Below are 18842 nucleotides of genomic sequence, written 5' to 3'. Positions count from 1 at the left end.
ATATCCAACGAGCCGTAGACGGATTTGCAGCAAGGCCAGACAGACTTTTTTGCTTAGCTCATGCGATCCCCATCTGGTGTCTTTTAAAACGGATGCAAGCTCTTTGATATGTTCTAAAATGAACGATTACGAAACCTGAAACCTGTTTGCAATCTCCATTAATGACAAACATGGATCTTCCACAAGGTCCATGTTCAAGGCTCAGCCTCCGTTCTTTCAGTCAGCAGATCACCTCTTAACTTATATTTGCGGTATCGAAAGCAGAAACATAAAACTTGCTGACAAAAGATACCTGATCAAATCTACCACTTTTTACATGCAAACTATATGTAACTTCTCTATGACAATTGAGGACCTTGCAGCAAGAGAGGTGCAGGTTCGTCTTCATCAACTTCGAGTAAATTAGGAAAACACTGTTTATAAAATTATTGCTTTGGCTTAGCATTAAGTAGAGAACACTAATTAAAAAATATATATTTTCACACGATACGTAGTAGTTACTGAGTTGATAAGTTTTCATTTCTATTGGGGGAAAAATATTCTATAATAAAAATATTAATATTTCTATTTTTATTTATTTGCAAAAAAGTCGCTCATTTGTTATCGGATTTGCATCAAACGTTTATTACACTTCATAACTGAAAGAGTGTCAAAAATGGAGCTGCACCCCTCTTGCTGTAAGGTCCTCGATAATTAACACTTTTTCCATGAATAATTAAAAAAAACAAGTGCGAATCTCTTCCATTCCTCTTGCAGTAGAGAAATATTCATAGGAATGGGTTAAATGGAGCTTAGAATTACTCAAACGAGGTTCATCAGCAAAGCTAACTACAAAGTTATCCTCATCGATGTAATTTAAGTTACTCGACAAGGAAAAGAAGGAAACTTTAAGCCAGGTCGTAGAGGGAGTTAAAACGTAGAGCCTTGCAATTGTACATGATTACACACGCCCACTAATACTGTTTCAGGGAGCCGTACGATTATAATCCGCTTCTGGTCAGCGCTCTGTCTGTGGTGAAGTTCAAAAGAACGCAGATGGACCTGGTGCGCGTGGAGACCAGGAGCCAGATCCTCTTCTCGTTCTTATCGATCGGCTGGGGCCTGCTAGCCGACATCGATATCGAGAGTGAACGCCTCCGAGCGATCGGAGGTCGGAGGTTCACCGTGTGGAGTGTCGCGCGCCTGATAGGATTAAGAACGTACAAAGGCAAAGTATCTTACTTGCCCTGCGACAAAGTACCGTCCGCCGAGAGTTTAAGCAACGGCAAGGCCTACAACGAATACGCGAAGGAGGCACAGATATCTCACTCCAGGAGCTACGGCGACGATTTGGATCGGTAAATCCACTGCATTCAGTAAAATCTTTAATTTCAAGGCACTAATAAAGAGCTCTATCTTTGCCAATCTGAATTCTCAAAGAGTCAAAGCCACGAATTTAGATTCTACATTCTTTCCTGAACGCGATATTCATTTGATACGAAGGAAAGGTGTTTACACCACACCCCGTTTCATAAATATTGAAGATGAAGACGAAGGATCGGAGTCCCGCTTCCGCTGCTGTTCGCGGTCGAGCATAATTGCCTCAGAGGCAAATGTAATTCGTCAGCGATATCTGTCTTCTCATTATATACATCATTTTCGCAAATATGACAGACTACGCGAGATAAGTGCTACTTCTTTCTATGCGAGAAAAAAAGGTTTCAAGTCTAGACGCAAAAACTTTATTGCGCAATACGCGGCCGGGGCTCCGATTCCTGGAATCTAAAGCCGCGATAATTCTAGTCGTTAACGTTGTAGCGTAGATTAATCGCCGGCTATTGAAATAAAAGCGCGGCGGCAAAAAGACGCGGCCTTTGACCTTGGAAAGCGTAACTGAAGCTGTGCATTTCGTTTAGGTGCAGCAAGATCAGCGAGTCGAAAAGCTTCCATGACGCTCTCGATGGAGACGCGGCTATTTTGGACGAATCTTTCGATGGGTACGACGATAGCGAGGTAATCAGCGAAAGCCTCACTCTCGAAACGGAGGCGGAGAAAAGGCACAGACTAGATAGCTTCTATTCCGCGACCTCCGCGAGGTCGACTTACTTCAGTACAGGCTCGATTTCTAGTTACCACAGCATCGACGAGCCCGACAACGGGGAGGTCGGTAAGTTTCTACCTGGCTTACGTAATCACGAGTTTTCACCTCGGCGAACTGGGTTTTTCCTTCTCCGTTGATTCAAGATCGTTGAATGCACGTTGCGCCTACTTCAGCTTATCTGCTCCACTGTGGCTGCTCGCGGTCGTCGTATGTAGGCACAGTTGATAAGCAACGATGTAGGGACACGAGCGAGAGCCATTGACCTTGTTTCTAATCGTCTGGAATCGGATATATTTGACACCCGCAATCCTGAAATCACACGCTTTAAACGGTCACGGAAATAGAGCAGATACTACATTCCTAGCTATTATAATTTAAATTCATTTCACTTAATACGCTCTGCCGTTTTTCATAGAGTTTCGTGATATATGATAAGTTATTCGGGTTAAAATCTCTGGGGAAATTTAAGAAAGACTTTGAAGTGAGCGGTATCGATACTGTCAATTGTAAAGTATAAATTACGAGATTAGTTTTTCTGTGGTAACGCGGAACTGCGCGTTACGTGTCTCACTGTGAATAATAAATTCGTATGTAATTAAGATGCTGAGAACAACGTTAACCAAGCTATGTATGGTCCATCATCGAGGCTGCCGGCTTTGACCACGGAATTGTCAAGCTCCTGGACGCAAATTCAGGGTAAGGAATTGAATGACTGGTTCGAAATAAGTAAATCGCCTATTCAAATGGGTGGCGCTCACTAAGATAGTCAATACCTTAATTGTACCATGGCTAACTGCAGTCAGATTTGATTCGCGTTTGGCCTAGCCTTCTAAACTACCCAGGGACGTGATCCCCTAACCGTCTCGAACATTATTGCATTCCTAGCATTACATTTTTTTTTTTTTAAGTTCCTTTGAAACAAGCTTAGATAGAACATAGTGCTTAACTTACGGGTACTGTAAATCACTTTGAGTCTACCGTCAGACAAGTGCTCGGTTTTATTGTTATCACTGACGCTACGACGGTTGTTAAATTTTCAATATGGAAAACGAAATCATAACTCCAAGGAAGCACGTTCTCGTTTATCGCTTATTGCTTTATACACATCTTGTACTTCCAAAGCTTGTTTCTCGCATTTATAATGGTAGATTAAGTAAAAGGGAAGTTACGATAAAGAATAATTCGCGAGGGTCAAGGATAATCTGAGAATTGTTTGTACTTTGGATTTTAGGAGAATTTGTGATGGTTCATGCGGCATATCAGTCACACTTAGGCCAGGATTATTTCTTCGCGCCTCGTGCCAAATTGGCGGATGGCATTATTTGGCTGATAATCGTTAAAGCCGGCATTACTCGAGCCAATTTACTCCAGGTAAATAGCCCAATTAAAAGCAATACTTCCGGGTCTTTAATTCACTGTCAACAGAACGTAACGTTTCCTCCAGAAGATGGAATTATTTGTTATTTGATATTGGTGAAGTGGTTATTTCATTATCGCATCCGCCTAAGATTCTAGTTATTATCAAATTGTTGTTCCAGTTGTAGTGTTTGAGTACTTGCAAGGAAAGTGGAATTACATTACAAACGTGCGGTTTATCTAGATTATGGGGGGGGAGGGTAACAAGGTAATTTCCCGAAAATTAAGGGGGGGGTGCGTCTTGTTGGGCCGAAAAAATAGATAATTTTTTGTGAATTTTTTCTACAAAAACGGTTCGACAAATTAATTTGAGGTTTGGCAGGCTGTTTTATTATATCTTGAACTATTATTCTGAATTTTTATGTGACAGTGAAAAAAGAACATGCCAGATAAAAAAAGAGCGTTGAAAAATAATCGGGTGGTCCTGGCGTTGACGAAAAGTACTATAAGATTTATCCGAAACACAAAAAAGAAAAGAGATTCTTAATCTATATGAATGTGGCTATTGGCGGTAGTAGATTTATTGCCGTATCTGTTACCGTTCCTTTTTTATTTAAAAAAGTTTTCCCAATTTTACGGCAAAACCTGTTTCAGACTGAAATCAGGACGCTTCGCCTTCTTCAAAAGGCTGCCATTTTAACATTTTTTTATATTTATTAATAAATCTACTACCATCGATAGCCATATTCATATAGATTGAGAATCTCTTTTCTTTTTTGTATTTCGGATAAACCTTACAGTACGTTTCGTCAACGCCAGGACCACCCGATTATTTTCCAACGCTCTTTTTGTATCTGCCATGTTTTTTTTTTAACTGTCACACAAAAATTCAGAACAATAGCTCAACATACAATAAAACAGCCTGCCAAAACTCAAATCAATTTGTCGAACCGTTTTTGTAGAAAAAATTCGCAAAGAATTACCTATTTTTCGACCCAACAAGGCGCAAACCCCCCATAAAGGTGTGTTTGGAAATTTATTAAAAGCAAACTACTTATCTGAATCTTTTTGAAACTTTTAGGACTTTCTATTAGATGTTTAAGTTATACGAATATCTTTTTTTCAATTTAGTTAAAGCAGATTTGCTAGCTGTACATGACCAGTAACGTAGCGCTGCCAAAAATCTGATTGTCAGTTTTCTGACGAAACGGCGCTCCTGAAACCAAAAGAAAAACCAAAATGTTTTAGAAACTATATGCGACTGACTGTGGCACAGCGGGAGGTTTTTTTGATTGGTCGTTTTCTTCTATATCTTTTTTAACGAGTGATGTTAATTTTCCAGAACAAAATTTCACAATTTTCTTCAGAAGTTCGCCATTTTTTAAAATTTCCAAAATCGAACCCGCCGTGGCATAGCCACCCACAAATAGTTTCTAAAACTGTTTGGTTTTTCGATTTCAGAAGAACCGTTTCTTGGGAAAACTGTCAACCATATCAGCGGAGATTTTCTGCAACGCTAAGTTACTGGTCCCGTAACTGTGCTTCAATCTGCATTAAATAAATTTCACTAAAGATATTCGTGTAACTTAAATATCCAGTAAAAAGTCGTGAAAGTTTTAAAACGATTCATTAAGTAGTTTGCATTTAATAAATTCCTAAAGATACCTTACACTTTGAGCCATTTCTCTGTTGCCCCCCCCCCCCCCCTTAAATTAGAAGCAAAAGTAAATTCAATGCAGTTACAAATGTTACAATTACACTATTTTAACGATTATTTATTGTGCCTTTCAGTTCCTGTTGGGTTTAAGTAATGGTACTCATTTATCACGCTCCGGCATCGACATGATACCGGTAAGGGCGTTCCGAATAGAACCAGAGGAAGGCGTAACCGGTCATATAACTGTGGACGGGGAAAGAGTAGACTATGGGCCCTTGCAGGCTGAGATATTTCCGTCTTTGGTATCGGTAATGTCCCCTTGATACATATAACAATCAACTTTGTGAAGAGTTAGCAATGGAATCAAATGGTACAATCTTAGAACTGTCTCAAGTTCAATTATGTGGTAGCATGGTCTAAGTGACAATACTGTATTAATACATTATAATGTACATTTGGGATTGGTACTTTAGTCCAGAGTTGTGATAGATGTATATTCTAGACTGTGAAATTACCAGAAATCATTCCATACTGTATATTCGAGTATATCTTTAATTTAACGAAACGAGCGCAACATAGTTTGTACAAACACAAACTGTTATTTTATATAGTTTTAATATTTATATATAGTTCAATAGTGCTCGTTAACTAGTGACTTTCAATTACATTTGCCAGCCGAAAGTGTATCTTTGCGGACTGCTTTCCTATATGACGCACAATAGTGTTACTCGCGATATTCCGCAGGCTTCGCGCTAGTTAGCAAGTACTATTGTTAGGCTTACAGAATAACAATCAGGTCGCACATTTCCCTTTCTATAATTTATAGAAAATACCACTGTAATCGACCCAAATCCTTTCCCTCTTATTTCAGATGTATCGTACCTCTGAAACACTAATATCACGTCAATATAATGTGGCTTCTAATGTTAGCACAGCACAAGAACTAAATAAATCAGAAGGATTAATTTTGTAAGAAATATATTCTGACTTTCTAGCTTAAACGCAGTTTTAGCAATCGGCAGGTTTTATTGTTATCTCGTCTAATGTCGACGTTGCAGTATTGATTGTACGGTACTAGTGCTCAAATTTTGTATAAGTAGAAAAGCGCATTTGCTATGGAAATGTTAGCATCTCGGAACAAGTTAGAGTTACTGTACTAGCTTTCTGTCCTACGCTCACATTTCAAGTATTTTCTTTCTTCGATATACCATTAGCTACTTTATCTACTGTAAGAACATATCAAGTTTATTAACGCGAGAAACATTAAAGATGTCCTACTCGATCATGTGCGCACGGTTATTAAAGTGAAGGAAACTTGTAAATACGATAGTTACTAAATGCAAGAGAACTATTTGATATTCTATTAGGAAAGATATCGAGATTTTATTACAGTAAGATAATCGCAAGGTTATCTTATGTCGTTATTGAAACGCGCTTTGATATTGAAAGGGGAGAGCTTTTTTCGGATGAATTCGCCAATGCACTTCAGTTTGTAAGCATTTGAAAAATCAGTAAATATTGCTTTAATGTGTGTACACGTGATGATTATTATTTGTATAAATTGTATTGTTTATAGTCACGGCGTTGTAAATCTGTGCCAAGAGATGTGTAAAAATTACTATGTATTACTAAGATGATTTTTAAACTTTTATTTCCTTCGTGCCAAATTCTGTGTTTATACCTGCGTTCTAACTAATAACGGTTATCATATACGCTCGTATATTTTTCGCATCCAAAGGATTAAACTGTTAAACTGTAAAATCGAAGAATTCAAGTGTGTATAATTTTTGCTTTAATTTTTATACTAGACAGTACAAATAAAATTGTATCTCATTATCATCAAAGAATTCCATTACTTTAATTCTCAAAAATTGCAAATGGAAATTAGTTGCTATTTGTTACCTTCCGACAATCACAGAAAGTACAATTCTTATTTAATACACATAAAAAAGAAGAAATCTGATTATTCGTAAATAATTTTCGTAAATTCAGTCTGTATACGAGTTTATGTGGTACATACATATTTAGTTTACGGCAATGTAAAAAAATCAGAATTATTTCGTTAAAAAAACGTTTAATAGCATAACTGTGAAAGAATAGTGTTTAATAATTATAAGAAAGTTCATTTGCTACTGATGCAAGTGCTTAATCCTTTCTGGTCGCGTAACGTTCCCCGACATTTTGTAGTTAACCATTTAAGCAATTTCTTTTTACCGTCAAGTGGGGTAACTTTGAGCACGAAAATAGACATTAAAACAAATTCCTGTAGCAGTTATTGTACAACGCAGTGCGGAGCAACCCGCGGGCCGCATTTGGCCTTCCGACACTGACCTGAGGCCCGCAATAGTTTCAATTGTAAATCTATATCAGACATAACAAGTTCACCCCCCAAAATTAAAATCCTTTGATTAGTATATTGAAGTATTTAATATTGCGGCCCGCGTAGAGTTAGGTTTCCGGTTTTAGTCACTACTGGCCAAAGGTGCTCGTCACTGGTACAACAGGTATCAATCTCAGACAAAGTGCTTTGGATAGCTATAATTTCCCACTTCAAGATCGCAGTTTATTTGAAAACTTCGGGTAAATTTAAGTCACACTCCATAAGTACCACGCTGTATGCTTATTGCATTTCTTCGCAAAAAATAGAAATTATTGAAGGCTTTTGTGTTTGTAGTGATCTTATAAAGGGGAATGTAATTCTTGCCAGGAGATTAATGTCGTACTGAAGACGAAAACTATACGAAAGTGTGATTAGAAAGGATTTGCATAACACGCTGTAAACAAAAAGTCTGAGTTTTTCACATATTTTTTTAAAAACCGTTACATTGCCGTTCAAAATAAAACTTATTCTTAAAATCTCTCTCTCTATATATATATATATGTATGTATAATATAAAGTTTTGTTATTTCACTCTTTTTGGGTGGAAAAGATCGTTCACGTTTTTGAAAATAATTCTCTCGTTAATGTTGACTTTAATAAAAGTTATTTAGAATAATAGTTAATCTAAACTCCTTTACGTAAAGAAATTATTATTCTGTAGGGTAGGCTGTTGAAAACTACATGAAAGTTATTTCTGTGCCTGGCAATCGCTCTGAGAATTCAGATATTGAATTATAGTTGGCATTGCGCATGATATTACACTGTATCAGTATAAAAACAAGACAAAATGACAACAAAATTCTCATGTTACTTGTAAGAATTGTTGTCACTGTAAAAAAATGGAAAGTTATTAAAAATTTGGCGTTGTATACCAGATATGCATCTAACACAATAATCAACCACAAACTAATTACATCTTATCATTAGGGATCATTTCCTTGATATACTACCTCAGCTTCAATCAGAAGATTCTTCTACGTGCTTTATAGCATCCAAATTATAGAACATAAAAATTTATGTTCATAATTATATTACAATTGCTATAGCCATAAAAGGATATCGCAGTTTCTCAAGCGCAATCCAGCAAACTTTGTTTTTGCATAGAAAGAGGGAAACGGTTTAAATTTTTATTTATTTATTATCGATATTTGAATCAAGAAAAGTTGCATAATTTCTCTTGATCTGAAACCCAAGTCACAATTTCCTTCGCCCTTTTTGTACTGATATTTCGGTAAAACTAAACTAAAGATAATTAAGAGAAATCAAAAGTTTGAGAATATCACAGCATGGAGAGAAATCAAAATTTTCTGCCGATACATTCGAATCATAGCTTACAAAGAGTACATACGTAAATACATGTACATATAGTATGTACGTAGTTTCATGAAACAGCGGACTTTATTTAAGGGTGTAGGTTATCCTCAAAATTTTCGAAAAATGTTTTTTCGGATGTTTGCATATTCCGCTAGCTACATCTTTTCTACATATTTTAAGCGCATTCAGGCTCCGAAATTCCAAAAATTGAAGGAATTACAGTAAAAAATGTACGAGCCTGCACATGAGATCGGATAACGATGTCCAACTTTAAACGCGATTTCCAAGAAACTACGTTTTCCAAAACGGTAAACATAAAATCTCGAAAACTGCTCCAACGATTTGAATGAAAATTTACAGGGAGCTACAGAAAACTATTGCCCTCCTATGCATTGGGACCACATTTTCAATATAAATTCTTAAAAAAAAAGATAAAAAATATTTTTCCTGCAAAAAAAAAGGATAAAATCAGAAACATCAACATAAAAATTGTATTAATTTGTTTATCAAAATTTTGCTTCCTGCACAAGATGGAGATTGTCTTACAAATTATAAAAATGCCTTTACTTTGTGTTTTAGGTAATTCACCTGTCCGGAATCGTGTTCATCACCAAACGGTGCATCGCGTACACGCTCTCATATTTATATTTATAACCTTTTTCCTATAAATATATTTAAAATTTTCTTTTTGCGCATTAAATTCAACGAAATGACGCTTAAAAATTAAAACAAAAGTTATCTCTATATTTATTTATTACTTCAGAATATGCGTTTAAAGAAGACCTTATAGCTACTGGTAACAAAATAATTATTTATGTACAGAACGTATAAGGAATTGGGTGTTATTTACACGTCTATATGTGTATATGAATAGATAGTACGAGCACAAATTAAAAGTACCGCGATTATAAATTGTACTTCTATGTGGCAAAATGTCCCTAGCATTCATAGAAATGTAGGTACTTCAAAAATCCTATGAATCAGAGTCACTACACAGTTGTAAATCATGCAAAAGTAGAAATTACTATGTCGTTCAAGTTGATTTCTATGTACTTCACTTACAAGGGAAGATCCCCAACCCGGAAATTCAACAAATTATGAGACTAGGGATATGTATTAAGCAATTTTTTTGCTGCCCAAATTCACTCTATGGAGGTGAAATTGGACCCTGAAAATCGGATATTTTCCAATTTTGTGTTATAACTCGCGAACTGTAAGTTACGAAATGATAGTCCTAAGTAAAAGAAGTATCTTTTGTCTGAAAACTTTTTTTCCTATCTCTTACAGTTCGCGAGTTATAACAGAATATTGAAAAATAGCCGGATTTTCAGGGGTTAATTTCACTCCCTTAAAGTGAATTTGCACAGTAAAAAAATTGCGTAATACATGTCTATATATTTTTTACATATCTCCAGCGTTTCATAATTTTTTGAATTTCCGGTTTGAGGATATTCTCTTGTTAGCTTCCTTGGCTGTACTACGGTATGACCCAACCACCGGAATGAACCGAAACTTTGAGGAGATTGACGGGAGGGGGAGAGAACCTCTAATATAAAATTTTAGCTGCGGGTATTTGTTAGTTTCTGAAATATTAATAAAAAAACTTTCGGCATAATACATTGAAATCTACCTATACAGACGTTACTAACACAACCATCGTATCGTCGCCGTCGATTGTTTCACAGCCGACGATACAATGTACTATATCGGCCTCAATGTATGTATAGGGACGGTAACAAAAACTGGACGCGAACGGTCTTCACCAAGTCAAGTGCGATTGTTGTTGAGAAACTCAGATATTATTACTGTTGACTTATTCCGACACAACGCATTCTACTTTCCAATTTCTCCTGGGTATAAACATTGGTTGGGGCTAGATTAGTGCTGGCGCGTAAAGCATGGTACCGAACCTATATATGTGAATTTCGGAATACTAAAAATGAGACTGCAGTTACAAGCATTGCGCGATGAGGTCAATATCGTACATACATTGTATCGTCGACGGCGACGAGAAAATGGTTGTGTTAGTAACGTCTGTATAGGTACTGTGCCCCGATGGAAAGAAGTGGATCGAGAAACTCTAGGGTCCGAATAGTATATCCCTATTGGCCGCCGCGACAACATCGACGAATACAAAGTAAGCAAACGGGACACGGGCGGCGGGAGCCAATGCGAGCGAAGAACCTCTTGTCCTGTGTCATTTTAACCGCCTTCTTTCCATCGGGCCACAGTAGATTTCAATGTATTATGCCAAAAGTCTTTTATTAATATCTCAGAAACTAACACGTACCCGCAGCTAAAATTTTATATTAGAGGTTCTTCCTCCTCCCGCCCAACCCCTTAAAATTTCGGTTCATTCCAGTGGTTGGGTCATACCGTAGTATATCCGCTTCCTTTAGAAAGAATTTCATAGGAAATTGAATAATCCCAATACTGAGTTGATATACAATTACATTCTTCATCTTAATTCGTAAAATAAATACTGCACGCACCAATTTTACACTTCAAAGGATTCATTAATTAGTCAAGAAAACATATGTATAGGTAATGCTCACAATTTATTCAACTGTTCAAAGTGTTCATACATTTATCTGGTACTTGTGTAATTCAATATTAAGGCTGCAAACAGAGTGAAGAGTATCGACACGATTGCAGTGTTTTAAAATGAGATCTCATGTTCGAATTGATATTATACAGCCTGTACGCTTGTTAGTTAGTAATACTTTCCTAAAATTATAGGAATACAATGTTTCTTAAAAACATTTTGAATTCAGGACGGAAAGTACAAAGTACATTTGATACTCTCTTACCTATTGATGAAATCACAAAAGTTACATCTCATCTGAATGTTTGAAAAAACAATTTGACACTATTAAGAGAACTTATAATTTTCACGGTAACACGTAAGTATGTATCACCGAAATAACAACAGATTAATTCGAATTTTCAAAATTTTTAAAAATCTATAAAAATAAATGTCTATCAATTCTCTGTTATAAATATCTCCAAATAGTTTCATTTGTATCAGTGGCACTCTATTTGCAGCTTGTTGAATTTAATAAACATTGCGTAAAAATCATTAACATTTTATCGACTTGTATAGAAGGCGATGCTACGAGAACTTAAACTAACTTTTTTTCAGAAACCCTAATATATATCATGGCATATTCTATAAACAAAACTCAAAATTGCAGTTTACAGCTTTTTGTTTTTACACACAGGTGTTTATATTAAGGGGCAATGAAATATTTAACTAAAATTTATAATGCGTCGTGCTGTTTTAAAGAGAAACACGAAGAACATGTTCAACTCTATACAGTTACGATATGCTATGATTAGATCGTCGTATCCAACAGAATTCGCATTTTCTTCTTTCATCAATATAAGAAGTTAAACGCAATGGCTGTTAAAACGATATTAACAAAAATTGTTTAGAGACCAAAGCGCGATTTTATGGGAACGTGTTTCATGGAGCATTCAAGTCTTGTTGTTACTCTAAGATAGAGCTGTTCCTTAATCCATAGGGATATTACTTTTAAATATCTTTCTAGTCATTTATGGAAAGCAATATTTCGTTAGCAAAGGAACAACATATTTCTCAAAAAGATCCAAATCTTTTGAATAATGAAGGATAGAATAAATGACAATTCTTGATCTAATAAAGCAGCCTTGCTCGATTCGCGATACATTAATCCTTAAAGTATCGATTGAATATCCAAGTAAGTGACTCGTCTACGATTCTAGCTCTTTGTACATTAAAACTTCAACGTTAGTTCACGCGTGTATATAAATTAGAGGAAAAGCGACCTTCCTCGCGACGCATTAAATATAAAAAAGAAACTTATTACGACATAGCAGAAGGTTTAATATATGTTGCTGATCTCTCCCTCGACTCCCTGTTATAATCCTCAATTTGTCAATAAAACTGACAATCTGTTAATACGTGATTAATTACCCCGTTAGATTAAGAGCATCTAAACTAGCCAGCAGATGTTTCACGTCATCCTGAACTTGATCGGACGTGTTAGACAAAGATAAACGCCGATAAAAATTGCTGAAGGTTTGCACTTTCTCGTGGGCATGTTCCTGCTTCTGAACATATACCAATAACATGTTAACTATATCGTGAAGCTCTTCCTTAACTTTCATCATATCTTCTCCCTTAGAGTTCTGAAACATTTTCAATTTCGCCTGTGCCAATTGCAACGGATTGTGGCCACGTTCATCCACGGACAGAATATCCGATCCCGCTTTTAACAGAAGCGTTACCACAGATATTCGATTTGTCAGAGTTGCCAAGTGCAGCGGAGTGTTGCCTTCGCAATCGCACTGATTAGGATCAGCACCATATTCTAGCAGTAACTGTATTATTTCTGTGTATCCCCTGTTAACAAACAAAATTATCCACGTCACGCCATACGGAGAAAGTATGATGAATTTCTCAATCACTTTATGGACACTCGAAAATATATTTAATAATATTTCTACATGCTTTATTGCCAATTGTATATTTCTATTTGTATCCGTTATTTTTAAAACAATTTACAACGCACACAATTTACCTAGCAGAATATTCTTCTCATATAGAAGACACATCTATAAGGTATTCTATAATTGATGCGGACACGGTCAGCCCTTAATGAATTAAGTTTCATCCTACTAATATAATAAATGCGAAAGTGTCTTTGGATGATTGGATATTTGTTACTCAATTAGGGTAAGGGTACCAGTAGTTGACCATGTATCAGTAGTTGCCAACTTTTCAGAAAAACGTGAAAAATAAGGTTTTTAGAAGTGGCAAACTGTGGGTATTAAGAGCCGCGGCGCGCTGTTGAAAAGAGATAGTTGCACTTCTAAAAACCTTATTTTTCACGTTTTTCTGAAAAGTTGTCAACTATTGATACATGGTCAACTACTGGTACCTTTTACCCTACGTTGCAACTACGCAACCGATCTTTTTGCAATTTGGTATATACGTAGTCTAGGACCAGGAATACGGCTGTACTTCCGAATGGCCACAGTGGCCGATCGACACGAGATTTGTGGGGATGGTGTTTGGACCCAAAATCTAAAATTGTTGCTTCGGGAATTTATTACTTTACGAGATATTAATAAAAAACTTTTAGTATTTCTGTTGACTTATTCCGACATTATGCATCCCACTTTCCAACTTGTTCTGGATATTAGTATTGGTTGGGGCTAGATTAGTGCGGGGAGCGCGTAAAGCGATGTAAGTTTGAAGATTTGAACCAGAAACTTGGAGATGTGATCCATCCTATTATACAGGGTGGATACCTATTACTTTATTGATAGGCAATATTCTATGGGGATGATTCTACAGGCCAAAATAAGACGAAAATATAGAATACAATTTTTTAATATCGCGCTTCGTTTTCGAGAAAATTGGCTTTGAACTTCAGCTAAATATGCATGCCATTTAGGCGCCTGAGGGGAACGCGGAGGTAAGGGGAACGCATCCAGCTGTCCGTAGGACAAATTGGAGGGAGGGCAGGATGAAATCCCGTTAGGACTACGTATATGCAGGTCAAAAAAATAATTTGCAAAAAAAAATTAACAATAATTTTTTTTTAATTGGGGCCATTCGGAAGTATATCCAGGAATACATATAGGATACTTTTTATCCCGTTTTTTTTTTAACCGATCTGGACCTAATTTTGCGTAATTACTCTCTAGAACTCTGCGGTAAATATAGGCTACCATGAAATCTGGACATCCCACTCCTTCCGCCTTATTTCACCCTATTGGCACTCCATGATAATCAAAGTTTTACTCGGGCAATGCCAGGTACTTTAAGCTAGGTAAGTGTACAGGAATGTTATTGAATTTTAAATACAGCAAGCTTACCAGCAAGAGGCAATGTGAAGAGGAGTCCGTCCTTTCTCATCATGGTTATTAGGTAATACTCCGTTACTTAAAAGTCTTCGTATCATATTGGTGTTATTTGTGGCCGCTGCGAGTCTCATTTTGCGTTCAACAAGAGAGCTTATTACACCAGCCTGATTGATAGAATGATGATCATTGTACGATTTCCAAACTGATTTCATTTTACCGTAAGTCGTATATTCTTAAGGGAATAAACAATAGGATTATTAATACAGGTACCCAATTACATTACGAACGTAATTATAGAATTTATCAAAGCTACTTACGGCTTAGTAATAATTTCCTACGTGGAATCTTACTACATGTGTACGTGAAGGGAAATTTAAACTTTAGTAGATTCTGCAACAAACCAAATGTAATAATACATCTCTTCTGTGAAATAGAAATTTCAATAATTAGCATGAGAAACAGATATTTGGAAGGCTAGATCATGGCCAAAGAAACGATGCCAGGTCATGACCAGAGTTATTAATAGGGCGTTGACCAGTTTATGCGTAAAACAGCAGGCTACACTGGCAAGTCGCAGCTCCAGTTACTCAGAGAACCAGCTCTCGCAGTTTCTCTCTCGCAGACCTTCCTTTGATATTTCAATGTTCTAGGGTTTGTCACACTCCACCTCGTGCATCGAGCATTAAATTTAGACTATCATTTTCTACTATTTACAAAAGCTCTATGTACAAATTACTTTGCATATTAGCGTAAGTATCTGCCACACTCGGAAATAGGATCGCACAGTGTGAATAAACATAAATATTGCCTGTTCCAATTTTATACGCTCTCGCTTTGGACCTTGCAAAAAACCACTTATCTTCTAAATACATTTAAAGCAATTTGCAGAAATTTTTTTTACAACAATCATTTAAAGAACCATTAGTCAGACGCCAGTAATCTTCAAGGATTTCCTCATACATGGATATACAGCCATACACTTTAAACTCAACCCTATCGCAAGAAAATAAGAGAAGAAAAAGAAAAAAGAAAATTTGGATCGTAAGTTATTTAATTAATCAACAAAGAAAATAGTAAGTTTTGAAAGAGGTATATGGTCCGTTAAAAATACAAGAATAAAAAGTATATTACGCACTTTGGGCTTAGGTATAGCGACTGCTCTCAAACTGCTCGTCAGCGGCAAACTCTGAATACCCCTATTATCATCGAACTTTTCCAGTATCGGGCCCAAACGCGAAATTGACGAGTGGAAGGTAGTTGGATCGATTTCGAAAGGGAAGGTGACTGGACCGTTCTCGCGCTCATTCTTCTCTTCGCTCGCTGTCGTTGCGACAGCGAAGCTGACACTACTGATTTGGTTCGACGACAGACTTTCGTACTGAACTATTGAACTGTCGTTGGACTCGTTGCCCGTTTCAACGCCGGAGTCAACGGACGTCATTTTGCATTTAAACGTTCGACACCGTTTTAGAAATACAACGCTCCACTTTCCGCATCCGACTCGAGTATACTGTGCGCGTACGCCGGAGTAGTGAGTATACACAACCAGGGTACGGGGACGGGGGGAAACATTTTCTTACTCGGCTACTTTCTGGAGGGGGAACACCTACAGGGAGTGGTGGTAATGTTCATGAACTGACGCCAGCGCCAAGCCAGCCAAGTGGCCCCAACGCGAAGCCAACCACGGCCAACCAGCGTCACCGGAAAATAGATTGTCGACGCTGGTTGGTCGTGGTTGGCTTCGCGTTGGGGCCACTTGGCGGACTTGGCGCTGGCGTCAATTCACGCATAGTGATTAGTGATGTGCGATATTGGTCCCAACTATCGATAATGCTTATCAATATATATTTTTTCGTTCAATATCGATACATGAAATATATTATTAAAAAATTATCGATATTGCTAATATCGATACGAAGATCGGATGAATTTACCAATTAAAAAATAAGCTACATATATTCAAGAGAATATTATTTTTGATTAAAAAGAATTTTCAAAGTTAACAATTTTTATGTAGCACCATTAAGAAATTACTTTACTTAAATTAAGATTCAAAAGTATTACAATGAAAACAAGTAATCTACTTTCCAAATCATATTTATAAAGGAAACTAGAATTTTTATTTTAATAAGAAATATCATAGGCACCAATCAATATAAAAGTATGAAAAGGAATTACTGAATTTTACTTAGACGCAGTAATTTGAAAATTACGACGAAAGAATGTGCAGTAACTATTATCGATATTTTGATCAAAGTTATCGATACCTGCAATTATTAGTGTTTGAAATATCGATAAAAAAATATCGAAATATCGACATGCAAATATCGATGTGTACAGTAATCGATAAATATCGCGCATCACTAATAGTGATCCTCTAGGGAGTGAGCGGAGCACCGTGTATCGTCGCTGATTGGTTGCCGCGATTTTGGAGCAAAAACGGAAGTAGACAGAGAAAGAGACAGAAGTACTGATAGGAAGGGACAGAAATACTGACGGAAAGAGAGAGAGAGAGAAATACTGATAGAAAGAGATAGATATGTTTATTTCCGGTTTTGCTCCAAGATGGCTGCGGTTATACCGATCACTCCCTAAGAGCGCTATTCTCTCAGTCGCTACTTATTCTTAAGCATATGCTTAAGAATGAGAATAGCGCCCCTAGAGGATCACTAGTGGTTGGCTTCGCGTTGGGGCCACATGGCTTGCTTGGCGCTGGCGCCCCAGATCACCCACCATTAGCAGTGTTTTCCATAGTTGGACCATCGACCATCGATAGTTATCGATAGTTGCACCATCGACCATCGATAGTTATCGATAGTTGTCGATAGTGATGGTATGATTTATTATCACAAATGAGGTATAAACGAATCCTATACCGTCGGTGATATTACCTCTTTTCAAATATGTATAAAACAATTTATTTTTAATACAAGTAATAATATTATAAATTCATTTTTAGATTTTAAATTTGAAGTTACTTTTTTTTAACTGACTTAAAAAAATGTACATGCAATTTAACATCCTTTTCTTTAATATTACAAAATTTAATAACTGTATTACGAACCTTGAATTTCAATAATTTACAATAAAATTTAAACTTGAAGTAGCGATGATAACGATACATTGATGTTTTTATAATCGATATTTGAAGATCGATATGTAAGTATCTACATCGAAACCATCGATGTTTTTCTAATGAATGTTTATAGATGTCTTTGGTTATTATTATGCTAAATAGAAATCATTTCTTTAGGATAAAAATGATTTTTTCCAGTTTAATGCTTTATCAGCTTTAGTAGCAGTTCTTAAGCAAAGCGATCAGAACCCCAGATAGCATACAGACTTCTAAAGACGTCCAAAAGACGTCCTAAAGCCGTCCAGACCTAAAACGGACGTACAATTGACGTCTTTAAGACGTCTGTGTTATGTGGGACTGCACGGATATGAACCCACAATTTTCAATACCGATAACTATCGATAGTATTGTATTGTATTCTTTATTTACCACGATTTTACATTTCGTTGGATGGCGTTAGACGAGCTCTGCTCCTATTTGTCCAAAGAACAATGGTCTGTTTAGACCATATCCCACACTCACACACATTCCGCACACCCAACCGTCTTCTCTCACACTATCGATAGTGTGTTGCGATTCGCGCAACCTCATATTGGTAACAATGCGTTTCCCACTATATGAAGAATTTGGGGCTACTGCTAGAAGGTTGTCTGCCATGATAAATATCCAAAGAGTTTAAATTCGTCCCTTTTCCTAATAGGAATATAAATTGTATATATGAAAGTAGGAAGACATTATAATTGTATTCATCTTATGTTTATTATGATGCGTTAGGTTATTATATTATTATTAATGGTACTTGTACGCGTCGTATATTTAATCGTAGCTAAGGCGTTAAACACTCGTTCAGCAACAACTAAACCAGCGACATGGCATGAATGGTAATCCACTCGATGTACAAACTTTGTTTATATCGTCGTAGGAACGCAAAATAACGACACCCGAGACCCTGATTCTGTTCTGGAACGTAGTAGGGACCACACGTTTAATTTTGAACTCCGTTACATTTCGTTTATCCTTTATAAGTTACTACAATAAACAGATAACAGTTAAACTTTCGAAGAACACAGTCTTTCGTCTTAATTCCACGGAATCCCTACTTCTACGAAGGCGCAACTCCGCGCAG

The 18842-nt window shown here is 36.7% G+C and overlaps 2 protein-coding genes across 3 annotated transcripts in view; one reads left to right on the top strand and one right to left on the bottom strand.

Annotated features, from left to right (window-relative positions):
• The window catches only part of Sk2 (Sphingosine kinase 2), a 47822-nt gene extending 41078 nt beyond the window's left edge, over positions 1 to 6744 (top strand). The window contains exons 3-7 of the mRNA XM_076819346.1: positions 969 to 1337; positions 1896 to 2146; positions 2681 to 2776; positions 3312 to 3451; positions 5228 to 6744. Coding sequence (XP_076675461.1) covers positions 969 to 1337; positions 1896 to 2146; positions 2681 to 2776; positions 3312 to 3451; positions 5228 to 5416 — 1045 coding nt within the window. The 3' untranslated portion in view covers positions 5417 to 6744. The remainder of the gene's footprint in view (positions 1 to 968; positions 1338 to 1895; positions 2147 to 2680; positions 2777 to 3311; positions 3452 to 5227) is intronic.
• A 4582-nt stretch (positions 6745 to 11326) lies between these two features.
• On the bottom strand, positions 11327 to 16168 carry LOC143372799 (uncharacterized). 2 transcript variants are annotated; one of them, XM_076819356.1, is made up of 4 exons: positions 15776 to 16168; positions 14958 to 15063; positions 14653 to 14872; positions 11327 to 13171 (listed from the first exon to the last, which is right to left on the bottom strand). In XM_076819356.1, the coding sequence occupies exons 1-4, from the start codon at positions 16079 to 16081 to the stop codon at positions 12739 to 12741; spliced, it is 1065 nt and encodes a 354-aa protein (XP_076675471.1). In that variant the 5' UTR covers positions 16082 to 16168; the 3' UTR covers positions 11327 to 12738. The 2 variants fall into 2 exon arrangements, with proteins under 2 accessions (XP_076675471.1, XP_076675472.1); XM_076819357.1 differs by having other exon boundaries at positions 14958 to 15030.
• Positions 16169 to 18842: the final 2674 nt, after the last annotated feature.

Source organism: Andrena cerasifolii, chromosome 9 (assembly GCF_050908995.1).
Source record: "Andrena cerasifolii isolate SP2316 chromosome 9, iyAndCera1_principal, whole genome shotgun sequence".
NCBI lineage: Eukaryota > Metazoa > Arthropoda > Insecta > Hymenoptera > Andrenidae > Andrena > Andrena cerasifolii.
Note: the sequence above shows the minus strand (reverse complement) of the source record. Positions and strands in the feature narration are given on the sequence as shown.